Below are 24,664 nucleotides of genomic sequence, written 5' to 3'. Positions count from 1 at the left end.
GTGGGTGGGACTGGGTGGCTATTCGGGGCGGGGCGGGTGGAACTCACTGCCACGCGGGCCGGCTCATTGGGCGCCGGCGGCGGAGGGACAAGGGTCGCCAGCAAATCAGCGGCTCATTGATTAGAGGCGAGCGGGGTTGGGGAGGGGGGGGGGAGAAAGCTCTGGCCCTCGGCCAATCGCCTCTCCGGGGGCGCGCACGGGAGCGCGAGCGCGCGCGTGGGGGGAGCGGGGAGGGAGAAGGCCCTCCCCCTCCTTGCATGATTAATCGCAATGCATTATTGATCATCACAATTATAGGAAGACACATGCGCCGTGCGCGGAGGATCGGGCACGCCAGAAGAGGAGGAGGAGGAGGAGGAGGAGGAGGGAGGGGAAGAGCCGGGAGGAGGAGGAGGAGGAGGAGGAAGAGAAGGAGGAGGAAAGGGAGGGGGGAGAGCCAGGCTCGATTTCCGTAATTTTGAGAAGATTTTTTTTTCGTAATTTTTTATTCTGCCCCAGCTGATGTGCGAGCCAGCATGTCGCGCAGGAAACAAGCGAAGCCGCAGCATTTCCAGACGGACCCGGTGCTCGCCTCCAGAGCTCCGCGCAATGGTGAGGGTTTTTGTTGATTTTATTTTTGGGGGGGGGGAGGGGGGTTGGGTAGGATCCGGCTTGCTGCTGGGGGGTGGGTTTTTTTTTGGGGGGGGGAAGAGAAGAAGAGGGTCTTTTTATTTAAAAACTCTCTCTCTCTCTCTCTCTCTCTCTCCAGATACACAACATTCCCCCCCTCTTTTTTTTTTTTAAATGAAACGGATTTCTCCCACCCCAAAAGAAATGGAACAAACTTACCTTCAGGGCGAGAGATGAATGGAAGTAGAGGGAGGAAGAGAGAGAGAGAGAGAGAGAGAGAATAGGGAGGGGGAGGGGGAGAGAGGGGGGGGAGGGAGGGAGAGAATGTGGCTTTTAAAAAAAAGAGTGAAGTTGATCAGCTGAAGTTTTTTGGCTTCTTGTTGTGATGGTTCGATTCCTGGGTGGTTCTTAGGAGTTCTTTCCTTCTCGCTTTCTCTCTCTCCCCCCCCCCCGTCGCTTTCCTCCCTCCCCCATCCCGGTGCTAACTTTGTTTCCCTTCTGGGGGATCTCTTCCCTGGCCGGATCGTTTTCGATCTGGCGAGCTGGGGCCGGATCTCGCTCCCTTAACCGCGCTCCCCCCCCCGCTCTCTCCCTGAACGCATCCACACACGCGCGCGCGTAAAAAGCAGTCCTGGCACCGACGCTCGAGGTGGGTTTTGTGGGCGCCTGGGGGTCCTAGAAGTTTCTCTCTCCCCTCCCGCCCCCACCCCACCCCCAGCCTTCGGGCCCCTTTCTCTCTTTCAGGGATGCAGGTAGCTGGGCCTGTTGCTTAAAAAAAGAAAAAAAGAGAGAGATTTAATGCCAGATCCGGTTCTTCTCACTTTCCTTGGCTGGGAGTCGCGTCTCCCTCTCCAGAAACCCCTGGCTACGCGGGGTTGCGCTGGGGCGCACCAACTTTTCCTCCACTTTCCTTCCACTTCATCTTTAAATTTTGAAGAGAGTGAAAAAGAAAGAAAGGCGAGGGAGGGGGGCGAGGGAAAAAAGAGAGAAGAACCACCACGTTTGGGAAGAAAGAGCCTCCTCGCTCCCGGCTGAGCTTTGATGGGTGAGTCCCTGAGATCGCCTGCGGGTACCCGGCGTGGCCACGCGTTTTCCCGGCTTGGCGCTGGATTTTTCACCCCCCTTGGCTTGGCATCGCCGCGCCGCTCCGTCCAGCCCGATCGGGCTCCTCGGCTTTTCCTTCGGCCTTTCTCTTTACCAGGACGGCGTTGATTTTTCTGCCGCGGCTGTGGCTATCGGTCTCCGGGTCCCTTGTGTGGGTAAAGGAGGGGGGGGTGTCTTTCTGGATCGAGGGGATCGGGCGCTGGGAAAGCGATCTTGGGGAAAGCGCAGCCTTGGAGAAGAAGAGGGAAGCGGGTGGTTAGTTCACGGAGCTTTGCAGGGGTGGAGAGATAAACATTGGAGAGAGAAATAATTCGGGTGCGCTTACGCTTGAGCCTCTTAAACCGGATCGTGGAAATGGGAGCAGCGAAGAGAGGGCCGGGGAAATAAAGGGGCCTGCTTCGGAGTGAGCGTGGATGTGTGGATGAGCAGAAAGGGGTGATGATGGCACAGAAGGGGAGAACAGAACAGGTAACCCGTCCGATCCGTCTCTGCGTCGGCCTTGTCAATTTCACCCGGCCATGAGAGCGAAATTGACCAGACCGGGTCTTTCCCGGAGAGAGAAGCAGGGGAGTCAAAACACTCTGGTTCCAGAGTTGGTGAGAGTGAAGGGGATCTCGGTTACCTGTGAGGAAGGGAAGGATCCTTCCTTATTCCTGTTTCCCTTTGAAGAGTATTGCAGGACAGGATTTCGGAGGAAGACAGAGAGGGCCATCATAGAAGCTCAGCGGCCTTTTCAACCCTGTAAAGGTTTCTGATCCGCAAGCTGAAGGACAGGAGGACGGGAAGGAAAGGATGAGGAGGGGAAAGGTAGGGTGGTTGTGATCCAGGGCAGTTGGGATGGTTGTGATCCTGGACCAGTTCTCCAAAAAACGACTTCTCTGGCCAGAAAGAGATCCCGCACTTCTGGAAGTGTGCGTAAAAATACGGAGTTAACTTTCTCGCTTCTTCGGACATCTTTGATATTTTCCCCTCCTTCCCCCCCCCCCTTTCCACTTTCTTTACCCGTGTATAAATGCGTGCGCGTTCTCCTGTGCTTTTTGCCTCGGGCTGGGCTTCCCAAATAAACCGTGCACGTGCGGGCGAGGCTGGAAATCAGCCGCGCAGGCGAAGCGGGGGGGGGGGGGTTTGACTCTGTGATCAAAAGTTCCGGGCAAAAGGGAGAAAGCTTGGGGAAGAGGCCGGATGAGAATAAATTGGGAGGTGTGTGTGCGTGTGTGTTTTCGCTTCTCAGCCTTTCTCTTGTTCCGATTATGTAAAGGAGGGGGGTTCTTCCCACCCACCCACCCACCCCAGGCCGGTGTGCGACAGCGGTTCTAAAATTCTCTTCTCAGGAAAGGCAATTCTCCTGCAAGACAGGTTTCTCTCTGAACCCAGCACCTCCGAAAACAGACCGCAGGGTTGGCATGTGTATAAGCGACGTCTCCTTATCTTCCTTTGGACCTTGAAGCAGCCTGGATGCTCTCCCCGACTCCTCGAAACCCTTCCTCCTCCATAACCCACCATCCTGTACATGCATAACCAAAGCGACCCCATTTTTTGACTCCAGCGATTTGGCCCGGTGGTTGAGATTACGTGCCAATGAGTCACCAAATGGTAGCTCCACTCCCCCCCACCAGCTTAGTCATTAAAGTCACAGCCAACAAACACCCCCCCCCTTTTAGCCTCTGAACATTTCCCCCTCCTCTACAGATCCAGGGGAACTAACCGAAGAAGTGTGTGTTTTTTGGGAGTTGGATGACACACAGAAACTGCTTTAGTTTGGCCTTTTCATGCCAGCTTTAGGCCAAACATCCCCCCCCTTTTTTATTTAAAGGATTTCCTCCCCTATTTCATAGGTGCCCACCTCTCTCCCCCATCTTGCCACAAAGAGGAGGAAGCTGTGAAAAATTTGCGGCCACCTCTGGGTTTCCAGTCATAATTAGAAAGCGTCTCATCATTTTAATTTTTTTTCAAAAAAATATATATTAGTATTTATTTTGCAAAGGGGCTCAAATTCTTGGCAGAAACTCCGGAATTATTGTCAAAAAAAAGAGAGGAGAAACTTCTTTAGAGGATGGCTATGCGGAACTCCCTGGAATCTGTGCTCTAAAATCAGAAATGCGTCCTCCATGTATACCTATAACATTCCTGCATTTGTTATTCTTTTTTTCTCCTGCCACACCAAGCTGAAATTCCAGTCCCCGGCTTGTGAGAGTTTTCGTTTTGTTTTTCTTCTTCTTTTTTTTCTCCACGAGGATTCAAACAAAAAGAACTTTATGGCCTTCAGAAGGGTGGAGGAGAAAGGAATACTGCTTTACCCCCTCTCGTTTATTAAAGTGTTTTGTCTTTTTCGGCTTCTTTCTGATCGGTTAACAAATTAAAGATGGCTTGACCTAAGACCCAGCTCCGTCCCTCAACCCACCCACAGTAATTTAGCCATTTGGAGGGGGGGTACATTTTTGCCTCCTGAAAACAGCATGAAAATCTAGTTTTATCTATAAGGAGTTTACATCCCTGCCTGTCTCCTGCTGAGATGTACTTAAAATGAGCACAGACTTTCTAGATTCTCAAGGCAAGGCTCAATTCAATTGTGTTGAATCGACCTTCCTTCGTTGAATTAACTAAATACTGAAAGGGTCCCCCCCCCTCCACCCCGATCCTTTGGCGAATTCATTATTATATGAGGCAAGTGAGGGGAAGCAGCTTTTAAAATGTGGTTGGAACTTTTCTTCATCTTCTCTTTGTGGGCAGTAATATATTTAGTTATTACTTTTTTTTTATACTTGGACAATAAGTTTGACCCAATAGCCTGGAGGCTACAGTCTGTAACAGTGTTAACAGGGTGGAATATGTTGTAACAATAATGGCATAGGGTGAACCTGCTAAAGCTTTCAATCAAGAGGGCTTCCTTTTTTTTTTCTTTGATCTATATTTCAGTGACTTTTATATGCTCTAAGATGATATGCAGCTTGTGTGTGCCTGCGTGCATGTGCCCACATGACAGTGTCAAGCTGCAATTAGTTAAGACAATTAAATCCCCAAGAAACCTCCATGTTTCTAATCACGGTTAATCTAGCAACAATAGCTGTGAAAATGTAAAATATAATTTCTTACAAATTACAGTCCGGAAGAATTTCCCCTTGGGAATTAGTTATTTGTTTGTCTTCCTAGTAATCTGTTTTTGGTATTATTATTCTTTTTAAAAATCTACAATGTGTAGTTCCTGGACCGGCAGCTGAAAGTAACCAACCTCTCTATCTTTCGAGAGGTGATAACAGTATCTCTTCCCCCCCCCCCCAGTGATTCTGTAGTGTTAACTGATGTTTTCACTCTGCTCTAAAGAAAATGTGGTTTTTGTCCTATGCTGCTGACCCATGCCACCAGATTTATTTATATTTTTTAAAAGACTGGCTTTAATGAAAAGGATACAGCACGGTTTTGCAAAATGTATTCAACAAGTTAATGTTTGCTTGTGGAGTTGTCTATAGCAGTCTAAAAAGCTGCTTCTTAGAAATGGCATCGTGCTCCTGTACCACTCATGAGCGAGTTAGCTGCCTTCCACTAAACAGGATAAACTAAACGAGATAGTTTTAGGGTTTGTGTTATGAATCTGCCATTTTTCAGAATTCTGGTTATGGGTTGAGCTGGGCGTGCTCTTTTTGCTTTTTCGCAGTTTGTTTGAGGTTAATGGTCTAATCTTAGCACAGGGACATATTTCTGGGGCAGAGTTATGCGATGCAGCGAGAAGCCTGTTAGCAGAACACACAACGCTCCAAACAGGCTAAGATAAAAATCATCGCATTTTAAATACAGGAGCAACAAACTGGGAGGTTGTTTTGTTTTTTTTGCTATTGAGCTAAGATTTAATGTTAATCCTGAAATACTGCTTCAGCCTACGTTTGACATATAGTGTCTGAATTAGGACTAATGATATTTTTAGTTTGTGCCTGGAAATTGGGTTGTTTTAATAAGGCCTGGTTTTTCACTTGTTACAGGAGCAGTGTAACAAGTGAACTGATCTACAGAATTATGTGGGCTGATCTATAGAATTATGTGGAGGTTGCGTGTGCTTGAGGCCAAGAGATTTCCGAGTGCAATTTAGGAGTCAGGAGTAAGTCTGCGGAGAGTCTTCAACACATTTACCTGGGAGTAAACCCCATTTAAATGGATGGGATTGGCCTGCTTATCAATGGGTTTTAAGTCTGGTTTCTCCCGGAGATGGAGCTGTATGCTGAGGGTGAAATAATGTGAGAGGATCAGTAGATATTCAACCCACTTTTTTGGAAGCTGCAAAGTTTTTTAAGCTTCACACAGTCATTTTTAAATGACTGTTTCAACCCCTTTATTTTTCTCCTTGTTTGCACTTCTGGTTCAATTTGTTAAAAGAAATATATGTTCAATTCGTTAAAAGAAATTTGTTAAAAGAAATATATGTTCAATTCGTCAGAAGAAATATATGTGCAAACAAAGAGAAGAATAGAGGAGTTGAAAATATTTTTTTAAAATGGAATTTGTGCAGTTTATGGAATTTGTTCAGCTCATGGAAGTACCCTTCCTGCCTACCCCTCCTGAGAGGTGGAGAAGGGAAAAAATTATTTGGGAATAAAGGGGGTGATGAGGGAGAACTGCTAGGAAGAGCAACTTCCAGAGGGCTGAGCTTTCCGATGCCTTTTGCAACTTTCCCAAGGCAGATGATGAGATGTACACAAAACCCTCTGAAAAGTCAGATGCTGCCGGCGGAAGGGGTTGCTTGCTCGCACCCGGGGTCAACCCGGCGAGGCCTCTTGGCCAACTGGTGCAAAGGAAAAACCCAATGTGTTTGAGCTGTTTTAACCTTTGCCAGCCTCCCCCGCTGCCCGAGGTGACAAAGTTCAGATTGCACTCCGCTGTTCAGTATCTCGCCCGGGTGACCCCCCAAATGGAGTCTTAGCAGGAAGCTGGTAGTTTATTTTAGCCCCACCTTATCAGCTGGGCTTCTTTGGCTAACCCCTATTCCCTCGCCACCCTCTTGGCTGCCAGACCCCCCAAAGTGGAGATTGACAGCCAGTTGCCACAGTTCCTTCCCTCCTACTCTCTCTCTCCCCCCCCCCAAACACATACTCCAAACAACAGGGATTTGGTGTCTTGTTCTTTTGCCAATGTTTACACAATCCAAGTTTAGGTATTGCTTCCCTCTCCGCCACTGACGCCCCTTTTCGGGCTTGTCACAATGAAACCTCTCTCAACTTTTCAGGAGGAACTGTTGCCACCGAGACCCCACCTAGCGTCCATTTTCATTTATCCGTGGGAATGAGTTTGCTCCTCGTTTTGAACAGTTTGAGGCAAAGTCCAAAGGAACAAAGCAAAGCAAAAGACAAAAAAAACGTGTGGCACTTTAAAGACTGGCTATTCTATTTTAATGTAAGCTTTTGTGGGCACGTCCACTTCGTCGGATATAAAGAAATACATTTTAAACTCTCTGCTTTGTAGGTTTGTCCCAAAGCAGGATATGTTCCTATGAGTGCCATAAACAAGATGTATCATGAGGGTGTTTCATCACTAAAATCTTTTTTTTTCCCCAAGAGTTTTCAAAACAATATTTGGTAGTACATAAATCTCTTTTAATTCCCCCCTTGCTTCCAAGCACTGTTTGGACTGGAGAAAAATAAAACTTGATAAGAGAAATGATTTAGATTCTCAACTCATCTCCCCCCCCCCTTTAAACTTGTCTCACCCTTTGTATAAATCGGAAAACCGTTGGCAAATTTCAAAGCATATTTTAAACCATTGTGTGCGTTGTTTGCTTGGCCTAGGCTTGTAAAGTTAACTGTGGATCTTGCATTGAAATGGAAAATGAGTTCTCTGAGTAGTCAGGAATGAAACTTGGAGGTTATTAGTGAGAAAGTTTGGGGCTGGCAGAGCCTCATCTTTTAGCTGTGCCAGCAGATGGAGGAAAGATGAATCGGATGCTCTCTCTAAACTGCAGATTAGTCAATAGTTAAAAACCTTCTGTAATAGGTTGAATTTCCTTTCTGTGGGACAAATCATCCCGCTGGGTCAAAGAGTTTTTGATTTAGCCCCGAAATTCTCATGAGTTTGGAAGAACCATTTGGTCACAGATTGGCCACCGGTAGATTTTCTAATACTGTATGAGTTTGCTGGAGAAACATTTTTACAAGTGATTGCTAATTATTCCTTTTGGCAAAAGTACAGCTTTTCTCTCTGTGTTTGTGCTAATTATTCCTTTTGGCAAAAGTACAGCTTTTCTCTCTGTGTTTGGTGATCAATAAGGATCTTTGGCTCTTCTGTTTCAAAAGCACTGATTGCAGATAACGGTTTGCACTTTTGTGAAAAACAATGCACCGAATGACAAAGTCTTGCTCTCAGGTGATATACGCGATTGCTTTGGTTTATCAGGTTGCCAATTAATATGATTAAAAATACCATGTGGGTTTTTTTTGCCTGAAAGCAGGACATAAGGGTAATGGAGGGTTACTTTATATTGTACTCTTTTTGTACCGTTTTTTAGCTACCACACTTGTTTCAACCACACTTCACAACAGCATATAGGACTTTAGGCTGTGGCTGAACAGTGTTGTATATTTGGTTTTTACTCTTTGTACCACATAGTAGTAGTAGTAGAATATCATTTTAAAATTACGTTAGAATTGTTCACATATCAAACTTGATTTGGAAAAAAAAATGAGGTCAGCCTGGTTAACACTGGGAAAAGAAGTTCTTTTATATTGCACCTTTGAATAAAGGTTTTGCAAGGTCTAAGGTGGGTGTGTTTGTGTGTCCCCGCATGTCCCCCTTTTTATTAGTTCGTTACAGATCCAACATTCTGTCTTTTTGGGAGAACCTGACACATTGGAAAGATATATCTTGATTTCTGCAAGTCGAATGCATTGCGCCGCCTGTTTCTCATGGAAAGGCTGGAGGACTTAGTAACTTGACAAAGATAATGTGATGAGTTATGATGATTGTTTTGTCAACCTTTTGCTAGAGGAAAGTTGTAGGTAGATAAATTAAAAAAAAAGAACAGGGGCTTTTTGTAAACCAGAGTGGTCATGATCTATTAGAAGGGCAAGAAGAAAGAATTAGACCAGGTTTCAAAAAAAATTTTTTTTTAGAACAAGCATGCTAAATATTTGAAGTAAATCCATTGTAATGTGTACAATTCATCAGTCAGTTTTCTGATCTCCCCTCCCTTGCTAGTTATTTAGTTTTGAATCTGTCATTATTTGTCTAAGCGCAGCTGACCAAGCAAAACTATGTTTTAAAGTGGGCTTTATGTTTTGATAAAATGCGATCTGGTTGAAAAGTATTTTCAACTGAATGCGGAGCTTAATAGAACATGCTGACATAATAGTTTTAATGCATTTTGTGGCAAATGTGTGAACAAACAGAATAGCTTTTGTTCCTTCATAATTGGCTGTAAAAGTAGATGGAAACATCGCCATTATATATGGAAATGTGAAGAGAGGAAAGGAGAGCATGTCTCTCAGCTATATTCAGAATTAGATTCTCATCCCCCCCTCCCCGTTTTAAAATAAGCATCTAAAATGGATGCGCCATTTGAAATTAGTTGTCAAAATACAATGCTCTGAATTCAATGTTTGTCACAATGTGTGGATGAAATAACTAGTGCCATGTATGCAAATGGATTCCATTTAATCTTTCGCTCTACCTTTTTTTTTAGATCTATAGGCACCACTACTACATTTCCAATGTTATTTATTGGGTTGTGTCAGACAAGAGTGACCAAAAAAGCTTGATTCACTGTGGGCTTTTGGCTTCCCCCTCTCTTATTTGCAGAGTAAGTTAGCATTTTCTTCTCCCAGCTAAGATTCTGAAGAGGAAAACCGAGGGAGCCTTAAGCAGAGTTCAGCCTCCATTCTGTCTGAACGGTGGGCTGTTTTTAAAAAGTGTTCCTTTTAAGAAAACTCAGGGACATCTGCTTTCCTTTCCTTACATTCAATGACTGTTTATAAGTCTGGATCAGTTTTAACTTGTAAAAGCAAATTATATTTCTCTCTCTCTCTCTCTCTGCTTCCCCTACCCTCCTTTGTTATTATTATTTTTTTCCTAGGAACTTTTTAATGTTCATTTTCTTCTTTTTCTTCTGAGATTTAATTTGGAAGTCATGGAAACTACCTATTATCTGATTTTAGCGTTGCAGCCAACCAGGCAGGGAAGTAATCCGTAAATTAAATGGGCTTCCCCCACCCAACAAACCCCCTTTCTAGGCTTTCCAAGTTGACCACACACAATCTGTACAAGAGAATTCAGTGTCCCCACGCTGAGAAAACAATAGGGAGCCATATTTCTCTGAGTAAGATCAGCTAGTTTGAAGTCAGAAGAGAGGGTGGTGATGGTTTTTTTTTTTTTTTTTTTTTTTTGCAACGTTTAATTTACAAATGGATCTCAGCGATAAGAAAAGGGAGCAACTGGTGATAATAAACATGAAATGAAAGGGTTTTTTCCCCCCTAATGAAAGGTTCTGAGCTATCTGTTAAACAATTGATGAGAGTTAAAAGCAAATAGTTTTGATACACACTCAGGCAGGGAAGATTGCAATGGGGTTATCAACCTTAACAACCCAGATTGATTTCTTATTGTATAGAAACATTTTCTCTTAACAGCTCATCTCTGTCCCTTCTTCTCTCTCCCAGCCCTCTTTTTGATGGTGTGTTTTCTTTTCTGTTTCCCAGAAATCTAGTTTTTAATGCTGCTTTTATGGATTATGAGGTCATACTCTGATCTAATCTTCGTGGTTGTAAAAATACAATGACTACATGGAGCTGGGAGATCTTATATATTTGCAATGGCGCTACCCAGAGAATTACCCTAGTATGGCTGGGCTTAGCACTGGTATAATAAAAAGAAAGCAATCTGATACCCCCCAATCCTAAACACATTTGTGTTTGTGTGTGTCTGCCAAGAGGCAGTGGAGGACAGGAGGGCCTGGCGTGCTCTGGTCCATGGGATCACGAAGAGTCGGACATGACTTAACGACTAAACAACAACAAAAATGTGTTGTGGTGTCAAGTCGGAACCGACTTATGGAGACCCTAAAAGGGCTTTCCAGGTAACACACACACACACACACACACACACACACACACACACACACACACACAATTAAGTCCTGTTGATTAGGGGACTTAATGTCCCAACGGATGTGAAACCCTTAAAAACAGGCAGTTTTGCAAGGTAAAGTCAGGAGCTCTCTGGCTAGTAACATTGGCGTGGACTGAAATATTCTTAACTAGAAAAAAAATTTCATAACGCACGGAGGGCCACGTAAGGTTGAAGCAACAGCCGAGCTCAGCGATCCCTCGGGCCTTTGACTAAGCATCATAAGCGGGATTAGGCAACAAATGTGTTATTGTGAAAATATGAATATTATTCTTTGACAGGGGATTTCTCCCTTTTCCATTTTCTCTTCCGCAAAGCCGCTACATGTGCTGGAATGTTTTGTAAAAGGATCAGGGTTGGCTCAGGCATTCTGCAGGAATGTGAAATCTGGCTTGTTTGTTTATTTGTTTGTTTGTTTATTCGCTGGTGTCACCCTGAAGCTTGGGTGGCCCATGCTTTCTTCTTCAGTTTAGCCCTCCACCCGTTCCTTCCTGTCAACCACTGATTGGGATCTTGAATGACTACAAATTAGTTTAGTGAGGGGGTGACTGTCAAAGACACCCTCGAATCTCTTGAAGACGAACAAGGTTGACAGCGAACTTGGGACTCTAATGAGTGTTTCAAATGCTTGAGTTGCCAGCCAGAAGCTGTACTGAGCACTGGAAATCAATATGGAATTGCATTCTGCCCCAGTCCCTTTGGTTCATGCTGCATGGATTATCTGAAGGAAATGATCCTCAAAGCTGAGGGTAACCATAAAAACTTCATCTCGTACTGTCTTAAAAATCAAGCACAATATCGATGAATCCCCAAATCAGTTGCTTTCTTTTTCCCCCATGTATCATCTATTTTGATACAATATTCGGGACTAAGAAGCATTCCCCCCTCCCCAAAATGCCCTGGAGTGAGAAAAAGATACCATGTGGGATGAAATGTTGTAAGATCTACCAGTTTCTTCTCCAACTCACGAAACCCTATTGTGTTGCTTAGTGATGACACCTGCAGGCGATGGAAAGGGGAGAGAACACAAGGAAAGTTTCAGCTGCCTGTATATTCGCAAAACCCCTTTTCTGAGATCACGACTGTCACACTCTTTCCTCCTTCCCAAATTTCCCCACCCGTGTTTGCTCTGAGATGAAAATGCACAAGGAATCTTACCTTTGAGAATGTACTGTAGTTGTAAACTTCACTGTTCTCCACCTCTAGAACTGGCGTGCACCTCAGATGATAATGACACCCCAGATTCGGCACTTCTGCACATTTTTGCAATGTCCTCTGCTCATCACACAGCCGACGTTTTGGACAGAGCTTTTATGTGACCCATCGGACTTGCACTTTTAAATTAGTTTTCCGTATGTGCATTTATATAAAAAAATGTGCTTTAGAATAAAGCAAGTTTTGACCGAGGTGGGAGACCCATGTGGTCTAAGCAGGTTATGCGTAAGAGAAGAACCTGAGAAGTGCGTATTTAAATGTGATTTTTATACAGATTATTTTTAAACGGCACATTACTGTAAAAATGGGATGCGACGGGCTTGTAAGTGAGCATGTCAAACTGACGTGGCTCAAAACCAGACGTAGCCACGGGTGCATAGCTGCACTCTGCCTGCAAGACGTTCTCCATTTATTGTGCTCTACATTCCCTCACTCTCCAAACCCTATTCTGTCTTCTAAAATGAATGCAGGAGGCCAGGAGATGATAGCTCATATCCAATGATATGTCGTGGTGATGTGTAGTAGAAACTTTACCAGCTGCAGCATATTAAAAGGTACTTCACAGAACATGGTGCATCTTAGTATGCCCCATGAACTTTCCTTCTTGAGATTGGAGGTGTAACATCTATAGGTTGTCCTGAAAGGACACCAAACTTTGGCACAATTAGATGTAAATTAACACAGGTTTTCTTTTAAGTTTGTAATGCAACACAAGTCATGATTTCCCTGGAAAAAAAGTAACAGAAAACTGAGGGCCACTCATGATTAAAAGATGAGAGAGTGAAGCCGAGTCAAGGAAACGGTCTTCTCAGTGGAGAAGCATTTATGATATTGATATTCCTCTAAGGCTTAAGTTGCCCACCACTCTTCTGGAAGCCACTTTGTTTCAGCTCATTGGCTAATCTTGCTCTTTTCTTTCCCTTCTCCCCTTCCCTTGATCTTTTCAGGAGACACACAGAAGGGTCAAACAAATCGAACCGCCAAGCCGAAGGACGCCCACGTTTGCAGCCGATGCTGTGCCGAATTCTTTGAACTATCAGATCTCCTGCAACACAAGAAGAACTGTACTAAAAATCAATTAGTTTTAATTGTGAATGAAAATCCCATCTCTCCTTCTGAAGCCTTCCCTCCAAGCTCCCCCGCCGATAATCCGGACGGACCGAGGAATGACACAGCTAATAACATGGATCAAGTAGACTGTGACGACCTCTCCGAGCAGAACAACAAACTTGACAAGGAAGACGCCATGGTTGCGGCAGCTTCTAGCGTTAGCCAGAGCCCGCGCGGTAGTTCCCAGAACGTCACCACCAGTATTGCAAGCAGCAACTGCTCCACAGTGGGTACCTCAGCGATCACAACCTCTCTACCTCAACTAGGGGAACTGACAGCTCTGGGCGGCTTCTCTGTGATCAACAGCAACGTCATCATCGAAAACCTTCAGAGCACGAAAGTGGCGGTGGCTCAGTTCTCCCAGGAAGCGCGGTGCAACGGGGCCACTGCCAGCAAGCTCGCTGTCCCTGCACTCATGGAGCAGCTTTTGGCTCTGCAGCAACAGCAGATCCACCAGTTGCAACTGATCGAACAGATTCGTCACCAAATATTATTGCTGGCTTCCCAGAACGCGGACCCGCCGTCAGCCTCGGCCCCCTCTCCGAGCACGTTGCGGACATCAGCCAACCCCTTGTCCACATTAAGTTCCCATCTATCCCAACAGCTGGCGGCGGCCGCCGGGTTGGCGCAGAGCCTCGCTAGCCAGTCTGCCAGCATCAGTGGTGTGAAGCAACTACCCCCTCTCCAGCTACCTCAGAGCAATCCTGGCAACCCAATAATTCCATCCAGTAGTGGCTCGTCTCCAAATATTAACCTCCCTGCTGTAGCAGTCACAACACCGTCCTCTGACAAAGTGGCTACGAATGCTGGTGGCCCGCAGCTCGGCAACCCGCCGGCGACCGTGTCAACCTCGCCAGCTTTTGCAATAAGCAGCCTGTTAAGCCCTGTCTCGAACCCTCTTCTACCTCAACCCGCCCCTAGCAATTCTGTATTCCCCAACCCACTGTCCAGTCTTGCAACGCCTGCTGAGGACTTAAACTCATTGGCTGCTTTGTCCCAGCAGAGAAAAAACAAACCACCCCATCTAGCCCCCTTTGAGGCAAAAAGTACTTCTGACGAGGCGTTCTTCAAGCATAAATGCCGGTTCTGCGCGAAAGTGTTTGGGAGTGACAGTGCCTTGCAAATCCATTTGCGCTCTCACACGGGAGAGAGGCCCTTCAAATGCAACATCTGTGGGAACCGGTTTTCCACCAAAGGGAACTTAAAAGTCCACTTCCAACGGCATAAAGAAAAATACCCGCACATTCAGATGAACCCCTACCCGGTCCCGGAGCATTTGGACAACGTTCCCACGAGTACAGGGATCCCCTACGGAATGTCGATTCCGCCCGAGAAACCTGTAACAAGCTGGCTGGACAGCAAGCCGGTGTTATCGACGTTGACCACCTCGGTGGGCCTTCCGCTTCCCCCCACCATTCCCGCTTTGACCCCTTTCATCAAAACGGAAGAGCCTCAGCCGATTCCCATCACCCATCCCTCGTCCAGTCCTGCCTGCTCTGTCAAAAGTGACTCGGGCTCTGTCCATCCTGCTGGGAGGAACATAAATGGGCATCTGGCTGAAGGGGAGGTGGCCACTTTCCAAACTATGAACAACAAACCCGACAACAAGCTAGAAGATAACACTCAGGTGCCCAGTGCCTCTGCGAATGTGAACAGTTCCATCCCCTCGCCTGCGGTGGATTCCAGCTCTAACAGCAATCCCCTCATGCCTCTCATGTCTGAGCAGTTTAAGGCAAAGTTTCCATTTGGAGGCCTGCTGGATGCGACGCCCTCCTCCGAGACATCGAAACTGCAGCAGCTCGTGGAAAATATTGATAAAAAGGCAATCGATCCCAACGAGTGTCTCATTTGCCATCGCGTTCTCAGTTGCCAGAGTGCTTTGAAAATGCACTACCGGACCCACACTGGCGAAAGGCCGTTTAAGTGCAAGATCTGCGGACGGGCCTTCACGACGAAAGGGAATCTGAAGACGCACTACAGTGTCCACCGTGCCATGCCCCCACTGAGAGTCCAGCACTCCTGCCCCATTTGCCAGAAGAAGTTTACCAACGCCGTTGTGCTACAGCAGCACATCCGGATGCACATGGGAGGCCAGATCCCCAACACTCCTGTGACTGAAAACTATCCTGAGTCCATGGAATCCGACACAGGATCTTTTGATGAGAAGAATTTCGATGACCTGGATAATTTCTCTGATGAGAACATGGATGAATGTCCTGATAGTAGTGTACCAGACACACCCAAATCCATTGATGCATCTCAAGATAGTTTATCTTCTTCCCCACTTCCCCCAGAAATGTCGAGTATTGCTGCTTTGGAAAACCAGATGAAGATGATCAACGCAGGCCTTGCCGAACAGCTTCAGGCGAGTTTGAAGTCCGTGGAGAATGGTTCAGTGGAAGGGGACGTCATGACGAACGATTCATCGTCGGTCGGTGGCGATATGGAAAGCCAAAGCGCCGGGAGTCCTGCTATCTCAGAGTCTACCTCTTCCATGCAGGCCTTGTCCCCATCCAACAGCATGAACGATTACCACAAATCGCCAAGCACCGAGGAGAAACCAGCCCGGACGGTGTTGAGCGACTTTGCCAATGGTTGGCCCTTGGCCCTCGCCAATGGTGGCGCTTTGGACTTGACCTCAAGCAACCCAGAAAAGATGATCAAGGAAGAATCCCTGAGCATGCTGTTTCCTTTCCGAGACAGAGGCAAGCTTAAAAACACAGCGTGTGACATTTGTGGCAAAACATTTGCGTGTCAGAGTGCCTTGGACATTCATTACAGAAGTCATACCAAAGAGAGACCGTTTATTTGCACAGTCTGCAATCGTGGCTTTTCCACAAAGGGTAATTTGAAGCAGCATATGTTGACCCATCAAATGCGGGATCTACCATCACAGCTTTTTGAACCCAGTTCCAACCTCGGCCCTTGTCCAAACTCCTCATCGGCAATACCTGTGAATCCCCTCTCGTCTCTTATAAAGACTGAGGTCAATGGCTTCGTCCACGGCTCTCCCCAGGACAGCAAAGAAGCATCGCCCACCATACTCCCTTCGGGGCCTTTGACACCTTCCGCTACGTCCCCGGTCTTGCTTCCCATTCTTCCTCGACGAACGCCGAAGCAACACTACTGCAACACGTGTGGGAAGACTTTTTCGTCCTCCAGCGCTCTGCAGATCCACGAAAGAACCCACACAGGAGAGAAGCCTTTTGCCTGCACTATATGTGGGAGAGCGTTTACGACAAAAGGCAACCTTAAGGTACACACAGCTGCTTCTTCTTGGGCTGTATTTTGCTTGGATGTCAAATTGTGAGAGGCCAAAAAGAAGAGGAGAAGCTTTTCTTGATATGTGCTTCTGTATCCTGTATATCACTTTCAGTGTCAGGGCAACTGTACACTTTTTTACATGGCCAGTATGATTCCCACATTTATGCTGCTGTTCCTGTCTTAGATGGGAATGGTGTACACACACATGTCCACTAAGCTTGCTCTACATGGTGCACAAGGACACATGTTTACAGCTGTACATGTTTCATGGTTCTCTGGGATAGAACATGGGCTTATGCCCAACAATTAAGTTTAGCGCACAATTGTAGAGATTCAATTGTGTGCTAATCTCTACAATGGTGTGCTAAACACAATTTAGCTTTTGTGAGATCGCCTCTTATATGAAGTCTGTGGGCAAGAGAATAAGAAGTTCTTTGGGAGAGCCATTTTCATCTCATGTATTAAATCTTTTGACTGGGTAAAAAATGAGTGACTTGCTTTCCCCCAGAACTTACATATAACTCAAGACATTTTTAAAGAAGGAAAAAAAACATAATCTAGGTTTCACCACTCAGAAAGTGAAAACTTTAGCCCTATGGGCAGTAAACTCTTATGTCCTCTTATGCAGTGGTCCCCAACCTTGGGCCTCCAGATGTTCTTGGACTTCAACTCCCAGAAATCCTGGCCAGCAGAGGTGGTGGTGAAGGCTTCTGGGAGTTGTAACCCAAAAACATCTGGAGCGCCAAGGTTGGGGACCACTGCTCTTATGGCTTGCCCAAGTTGGAGGGGGGGGAAATGGTGCAGAGGCTGGCGGCTGTCATTTACTTAAAAGGTAAATTAGAACTCCTGAAAGTGTCTGGGATTCAAAGTTCACCAGTAGAGAAAGAAGTGGTTACAACAATGGCTCCCAACCTTGGGTCCCCAGATGTTTTTGGACTTAAATTCCCAGAAGTTGTAGTCCAAGAACATCTGGGTCCCAGAGTTGGGATTTGAAGCGTCTGGTTTTCTGTGCTCTCTCTCTCTCTCTCTCTCTCTCTCTCACACACACACACACACACACACACACACACACACACACACACACACACGTTCTAGATTTTTAAGCAGCTAGAACATACCAAATAGAAGCTTGGGTGTGTAAAATTGCATAGGGAACTCACAAGTCGAAACTGAACGTTACGTTTTGTGCAAATATCGGTATTGGTAGATTTCCCAGTCAAAGCTTCCTGTGGAGTATGTTACTGATATAACTTAATAAAGCCTCTTCTCATTTTGGCTCATTTTTCTTACTGACCCCCACTCTCCCTGATTCTATCCCTCACACCACCCGCTCAGTTTCCTTTCTCTCCCTGTGTCCCTCTGTTTCCTCACTCTCTCTCCTTATTGTTATTTCTTTCTATCTTCATCTTTTTCCCATCACCATTTTCTCCCCCAATTTTCCTCCCTATCTATTGGGCTTCCAAAAGTCATGCCAAAGTCTAAACATACCCGTTGCTGGCCTTTTGGAAATTATGGTGAAAGGCACAAGTGATTAGGCTAAAGGCTGTATGCCGCCTGGAGGCCCTAAGTTGGCCACCTTTTATTGTACAAAATTATATTCAAGTCCTTGTCTGTTCCTACCACAGATAATGAGACTAGAGATGCAGATCCTTGTGTGATGAGTAACAATAAAGAATGCCACTGCTAACCCATGTTTCTTTTCAGGTTCACATGGGGACGCATATGTGGAACAACACACCTGCTCGGCGAGGCAGACGGCTTTCGGTGGACGGCCCCATGACTTTTCTCGGGAGCAATCCTGTAAAATTTCCAGATGTGTTTCCAAAAGATTTGGCTGCGAGGTCAGGGAACGGAGACCCTTCTAGCTTCTGGAATCAGTACGCAGCCGCGCTCTCCAATGGTTTGGCCATGAAGGCGAACGAGATTTCGGTCATCCAGAACGGTGGGATCCCTCCCATTCCGGGGGGCTTCGGCAACGGCAGCAGCTCCCCGATTAGCGGCCTGACCGGCAGCCTGGAGAAGCTCCAGAATTCGGAACCTAACGCGCCTCTAGCTGGTCTGGAGAAAATGGCGAGCAGCGAGAACGGGACGAATTTCCGTTTCGCACGTTTCGTGGAGGACGGCAAAGAGATTGTAACCAATTAGGACCCATGTTATGGACGATCCTGCCGTTATTGCAACCTAAGGTTGTGTGGGAGGTTGTTTGTTGTTGTTGTTGTTGTTGTTCTTGTTCTCGTTTCTGGCAAATCGACAAAACAGCAACATTAAAAAGACGTTATTTTGTACCCTGTTCGACATCTAGAGTTTTAAAATGGCTTATTTATTAGTGATATACCCCCCTTCCTCCCCCCCGTTTTGGCTGTGCAAGCGTTAACTTCCATCTTCTGTATTTTAATAATAATGATGATGATAATCATGATCCTGTGCCGTCAAACTACTAATTGACTAAAGTGGTGCTGTTACATTTATAGCAACAAAAGTCTGTTCCGCTCCCCGGTCTCATTCTGGAATTTAACTTATTTTCTATACCCAGCTTCCCAGAAACTTTCGGAGGTGATACCATGCCTCCGGAATTCATTTATTCCTCTCTCTCCATCCCCTGATGAAAGTCTATCTGTGTGTATCTTCCGATCCTGATGACAATTTTTGTCAGCAAATCTGTTTCGATTCTCGGGAAAAAAAACCCACAACCCACTAATGTGTGTGGAGGAATGAAAACGGACCATATAAAACTGAACCGTGTGCATCTTTCATGACGGGCTCAGTCGTGTGTGTGCGTGTTTTGTTTTGTTCTCAATTTCTGTTCTGAAATTTAAAACGGCTTTACTTTGAGTGGGGTAGATTTTAAGTTCTTTTTTCCCCCCTCTCCTCCTTTTGGAACTGTCCTTTGTACTGTGCTTTTTACTGGCGTCCTCTTAGATGTTAATAAGTTTCTGTACAGTAAATAAGCACGCCGATGATTAGAGGAAATCCAAAAGTCTTGTTCCAGTAGTTTGAAAACCTTTTGCCTTGTAAATATATTCACTATAGAGAGGGGGGAAAATTGCTGGACTCCGTGCTGCTAAAAGGCATCTTGAACAACCTTATACAGACAAATTTAGATGCTCTTGTACATACAATGAGAAATATTGAGTTCATTAAAATGTACATATTTTCCCAATGAGCTCAAACCAACTCCTTGACTCAGATCAAGTATAGTGTTTGTTTATTTTGTATTAGGTATTGGAGGGGGGAGGGGGGGAAATCCTTTGGACTGTTATATGCACTTTCTTGGAAAGCCGAAAGGAAATAGGTTGAGTTTCTTTTAACATTTAATATTTACTAACAGCAGAGATACTGTAATTTTACGCGAGTAATCAAATACATTTTTTTTCAACAGATGAACTTGGACTTGTGTGTATGTGTTTAAAGAAGCGGGTCGGGGGAATTCGGGGAGATGGCTTGGACTGAGTACCAGCTTTTGTGTTGCGTCAGCCCCTTCCTTGATCCCCTTGTTGATCTGGGGAGCTACCTTGCAAACGTGGTGAGCCTACCACGGGAGAGGCGATCCAACTGGTGGATCTCAGGCTGAGAAAGAGAATAACAGATCTGGATTTCACACTGTCAGCTCCTTCTCCTTTGCTGGTGGATCTTAGCCAGAGTCAAGGAGCTGGTGGATAAAAACCAACAAGGTGTATTTATTCTGGAACATCTTTGAAGGCAACATTTTGCATGGTATGGTCCAGTTAAGAAAGTGCAGATGCAATATACAGTGGTGCCTTGCTAGATGATTGCCTCACGGGACGAAAAACCCGCAAGACGATTGTTTTTTGCGATCACTATGGTGCCTCACAAGACTTTTTTTCTATGACCGTGCTTCACAAGACTTTTTTTCGAGACCAATGCTTCGCAAGACTTTTTTTTTTTTAGACTGATGCTTCACAAGACTTTTTTTTTAAGACCGATGCATAGGGAACCTCACAAGATGATTTTTTCACAAGACAACGATTTTTGCGGAACGAGTTAAAATCGTCTTGCGAGGCACCACTGTATAGGCGTGCCTACAAGCATACACTACAGCTGCCTTCCTGAACCTGGTGGTTTTTAGACTACAGCACCCATCAAACCTAGACACCCTGCCTGGTGGTTGTGGATGATAGGAGCTGTAATTAGAAAGGTCTGAAGAAGAGGAGCAGGCTGGTGGAAGGCTGCTGCAGATCTCTGATATGTTATGATCCACCAGGAAATTGCATCATGACCTTTGCTGGGTTGCATCACTGTGACCACTGTGATGTATTTCTTTAACTGTTTTTCTTTTCAAGGAGATGCCGAAAATTACTAAATCCAAAAGAGGAGAGGGTTTCCATCCGACATGTAGACAATGTGTGTGTGCATAAGTACAAACCAAGCCCATAAAAATCCTTCCTAGCCCTAACCTAAAGAAAGCTGTTTCCTTCATGGTAGATTCATCCAGGATCTTAATTTTGTGCATGAGGGAGGATGCGGTTCCTTGTCCTCTGTCACGATCCTTCATTTGCTTGCTGGTTGGGAACGAGGGAAGGTGTAATCAGGGTGGTTTTGCCTTCATGTCATGGAAGATAAGTCTGCAAATGTCCACTGTACATGATAGTTCTTCATGGTTTTCTGGATCAGGAGTTATATGGCTTGGTTCAGCTGCATGATGAATATGGGCAGGCGGGAACCGGTTGCTCTACTTGCTCTTTAGTGATAAAGTCTTATGGAATCTAGTGGGATCAACCATGTACCGTATTTTTCGCACCATAAGACGCACTTTTCCCCCACAAAACAAGGGGTTGGAAAGTCTGTGCGTCTTATGGAGCGAAGAAAACAGATTATATTTTCCTGTTTTCTTCTACTAAAAATTTGGTGCGTCTTATGGAAAGGTGCGTCTTATGGAGCAAAAAATACGGTTATATGGTTGCATTTTTAAGGCAACAGGTCCTGTAGACACCTTACTTTGGGAGGGAAATAAGGTAAAAAGGTATCTTCCTTCCCATGTCTTCTGACCTACAAATGATCAACCAGATCAATTGTCCCATAAGGTTGTGTCAATGTACAGTACCTTGGAAGTCCATGCAAGCAGAATCATCCCCTTTTTTGGTTCCATCTCGGGAAAAGGGCCTTTGCTCACTTTAAACAGTCCCCTCCCTCAGCAATTTCCATGTGCAGACACGTTTGGTGCCCAAATTGAAGTCGTTTTGAAAAAAAATACTTCCAACAGTTTTTTGCTATAACTGTTTTAAGAGGTGGGCTTTGGAGAGAGTCACTGGAAATGCAGAATATCAGCTGCAAGGGAGATGATGTTGTTGATTATTGTTATGTTTTTATCTGTAATTACTAGAATTCCTTTCTTAAATAGGCTTTAAAACTGCTCTTCTTCTCTTTTTTCCCCCCTCGGGTTGTTTCTGACCAGAACAGAGAAGGAGATTCTTATCCTCCCAGATACATTCTTCTCATCCATCCCTGCTTTCTTGACTTTGGATGGGACTGCTCTGAACAACAAGATTGTCTGCATCTAAACCAGCATCTCAAGTTCTTCAGCCCAAAATGCCTCGTCTGTCCTGCACTTTCTTTCCCATGTGTATTTTTGAATGATCAGCTGTAACAGTCTGTATTTTTCATGTCTCATGATTTGGTCAATGTATACTATCTGGCTGTCTGCATCAGGTGTGTTTGGGGACCTCTTGGTCTTCAAGGCTAACTGTTTTGGGTTTGCTTTGCTTTGTTTGGTAAAGTTTATCCTGCTGCAACTCTTCCATGTGAGCAGAAGTCCAAAGAAACCAAAGGAAGCAGGCTGGTTGGTTAGTGAAATGATATGAGGATTTATGGGGAATAGGCTTCAACACAGCTCAGTGGTTTTGGCATTTGGCTGTGGAGCCAGAGGTTGGAAGTTCGAATCCCCACTCTGTTTCCTTGATGGGCTGGACTTAATGAACCATAGGGTCCCTTCCAGCTCTGCAATTCTCAGATGATGACAATAATGGTAATGATATGACTGCCATGCAAAGTAGGAGGTTGGTGTTGGGTTGTCCATAACCAGCAGAACACAGCCTGATGTGGTCATTAGACCAACATCTGGTCCTCATTATGAGTTGGAAAGGGTGGTGGTGGTCCGTGTTCTGTGATGTCAAAATTCCTCATTGAGTAGAGCCTTGATCCAGTGGAGCCTTAAGATCCCTTACAGTTCTAGGATTCCTGATGAATATTCTTCACAATACGTTCCAATCGTTTGATTCATTGGGCATACCCCCCCCCATGCCAAAAAGGGACAAAAATCCTCTTGATTTTTCATTTTGCTTGAGACTTGTCCTTGCTGTTGAGCAAATTGACATTTCTGGCAGCTTAATCCCAATGTTTAAGATGATAATTATAGGTGTATAGATGGATGTCTATAGGATGTGTCAATGTAAATTCAGAAATGACTGCTTACAGGTCTAAAGTCAGTAAGGTTTGCTAATGGAATTGCTACCGTTTCATTCTCTCTTCCCCACTTGAGATTCCCTCATGTCTAAAGCCCCCCCCCCAAAGAGTTAAGAACCCTTTACCCTTGAGCCAGTTTATGAGTAGCGCTGAAACCCGATAGAAAGAGGGGGATCCCTCTGTTGTGATGATGTTTCTTGCACCAAGAAGAAGCTGGGTTGCAAAGAAGAACTTGTTCTCTGTAAAGTTAGACACATGACAATCCTCTGTTAGAGAAGGAGAATCGACTGGAGGAAATGAAACATTTCCTACTTCTGTCCTCAGGATCCCACGGCTTCTGTGTAATCCCTTTCTTTCATTGCCTGGACTCCTCGAATAGGCCATGGACGGGCAAGAGGAAGTCTTTAACTACCAGAAATGCCACTACTGAGATGACGCTACTGACAGCAGGGATTGCCAGCAATTAAAGAATTCCCCCTACTGTCCCACAGACCCCACCGGTTCCAAAAGACAAAGGGATTTACACAGGAACCCTAGGAACCTGAGGACAGAAGGGGGGAATCTTTGATTTTTTTAAAAAAAAATTATCCCAGCTGGTGACATTAGCCATAAATAGTGCAACTTACACGATCAGGGTATCAGTTGCAATTGGGTATCATGTTTACACTGTTACACAGGGACTTGAACAATTTCGATTCTAAAACTCACTGAGCCACAAAATTTGGTATGTGAAATTGGGCCATTTTTCTGTGTTCAGTAACTATTACTGAGTTTTGTGGGTTTTATTGCTATGTAGACCACCCATGGGATGATAGCATGGAGGGATGGAGGGTTTGATTCAGGTCATTTCATGCAGAACCTGTGGCATGCCCAGAGGTGTAACTAGCAGCTCAGGAAAGAGAAGAAACCGCCTGTCCCTTAAGTATGGATTTTTCTCTAGCAAGGTTGTTGTGTTTTATCTGTTTTATGCTTTTGTGGTCTTTACTCATTCACCTTAGCACTTCTGCAGTGATCCCCCTCTCAGTTCAAGAAATTCTTAGCATCCTGCAGTCAATCCACATGTCAGAGCGCTAAAGCCCTTACCATTCCTTGTCATCTAATAGACATGAGAATATGGATAGGATATTAGTAAAATGTGCATTCTCAAAGCCAATGTTGAGGCTTGGTTGTATTTTACATTCCTCTTCTTCTGCCAACCTCTGAGATTGGGAATTCACCTTTTAGATACCTTTTAAATCTTTAAAATAACAAAGATTTTTTGCAACTGGCAACTGTCTTTGCCACCCATTTCTGTTTTTGTTGTTCAACGTTAATTTGGCTTGGTGCTGCCTCGAGGGGGTCTTCGGAAGGCTGTGGTCACCCTGCTTAGTGTTTTACAATACCTTCGTGGTGCAGAGTGTGAAGTTGAGTCATCATAACGGGTGTTAATGATGCTGAAGAGTTTCTGGCCCTCAGGTTTTCAAACCTGGCTGTTAAAGGAGGGCCACAAGCCAACTGAGACGAACACTTGTCATGGAAGTGTGTGTGTTTTATTTTTCTTAAAAACCCGAAACATTGAGGTAAACTCTCCCAACTGCCTGGATTTGGCAACCGTGTCAGCGTTTGGGATCGCTTTCACTGTTACGGTGTGTATGGGTTTAGTTTTAAAGCGTTCTGTATGGAAGCAATTACCAAAGACTTAAAATAGGAATGGAAAACAGAACATTTCCCACCCCTCTTGGAAATCTGGATTGCATTGTCTTTTCCACAATTACGAATCAGGCTACCCTCCGACAGGGATCAAAATGGATTTAAAAAAAAAAATATCGGAGCAAAAATTGGCCTCAACTGCCAGGTCGCAATA

At 45.2% G+C, this 24,664-nt stretch overlaps 1 protein-coding gene across 3 annotated transcripts; it reads left to right on the top strand.

The window, feature by feature from the left end:
* Nucleotides 1–391: 391 nt before the first annotated feature.
* On the top strand, nt 392–19,781 carry SALL1 (spalt like transcription factor 1). Of its 3 annotated transcripts, XM_020807573.3 has the most exons (4): nt 489–591; nt 12,498–12,581; nt 12,975–16,393; nt 18,106–19,781. In XM_020807573.3, the coding sequence occupies exons 2-4, from the start codon at nt 12,542–12,544 to the stop codon at nt 18,544–18,546; spliced, it is 3,900 nt and encodes a 1,299-aa protein (XP_020663232.3). In that variant the 5' UTR covers nt 489–591; nt 12,498–12,541; the 3' UTR covers nt 18,547–19,781. The 3 variants fall into 3 exon arrangements, with proteins under 3 accessions (XP_072836941.2, XP_020663232.3, XP_072836942.2); XM_072980840.2 differs by lacking the exon at nt 12,498–12,581 and having other exon boundaries at nt 392–591; XM_072980841.2 differs by lacking the exons at nt 489–591; nt 12,498–12,581 and adding an exon at nt 1,520–1,654.
* The last annotated feature ends 4,883 nt before the right edge of the window (nt 19,782–24,664 follow it).

Source organism: Pogona vitticeps, chromosome 10 (assembly GCF_051106095.1).
Source record: "Pogona vitticeps strain Pit_001003342236 chromosome 10, PviZW2.1, whole genome shotgun sequence".
Lineage (NCBI taxonomy): Eukaryota > Metazoa > Chordata > Lepidosauria > Squamata > Agamidae > Pogona > Pogona vitticeps.
Note: the sequence above shows the minus strand (reverse complement) of the source record. Positions and strands in the feature narration are given on the sequence as shown.

What these genes read in the sequence shown, in the direction of transcription:
- SALL1 (XM_072980840.2), top strand. Translation starts at nt 516, where the DNA reads ATGTCGCGCAGGAAACAAGCGAAGCCGCAGCATTTCCAGACGGACCCG. An exon ending in CTCCAGAGCTCCGCGCAATG is followed by an intron (nt 592 to 12,974) that starts GTGAGGGTTTTT and finishes TGATCTTTTCAG; the next exon opens with GAGACACACAGAAGGGTCAA. An exon ending in CGACAAAAGGCAACCTTAAG is followed by an intron (nt 16,394 to 18,105) that starts GTACACACAGCT and finishes GTTTCTTTTCAG; the next exon opens with GTTCACATGGGGACGCATAT.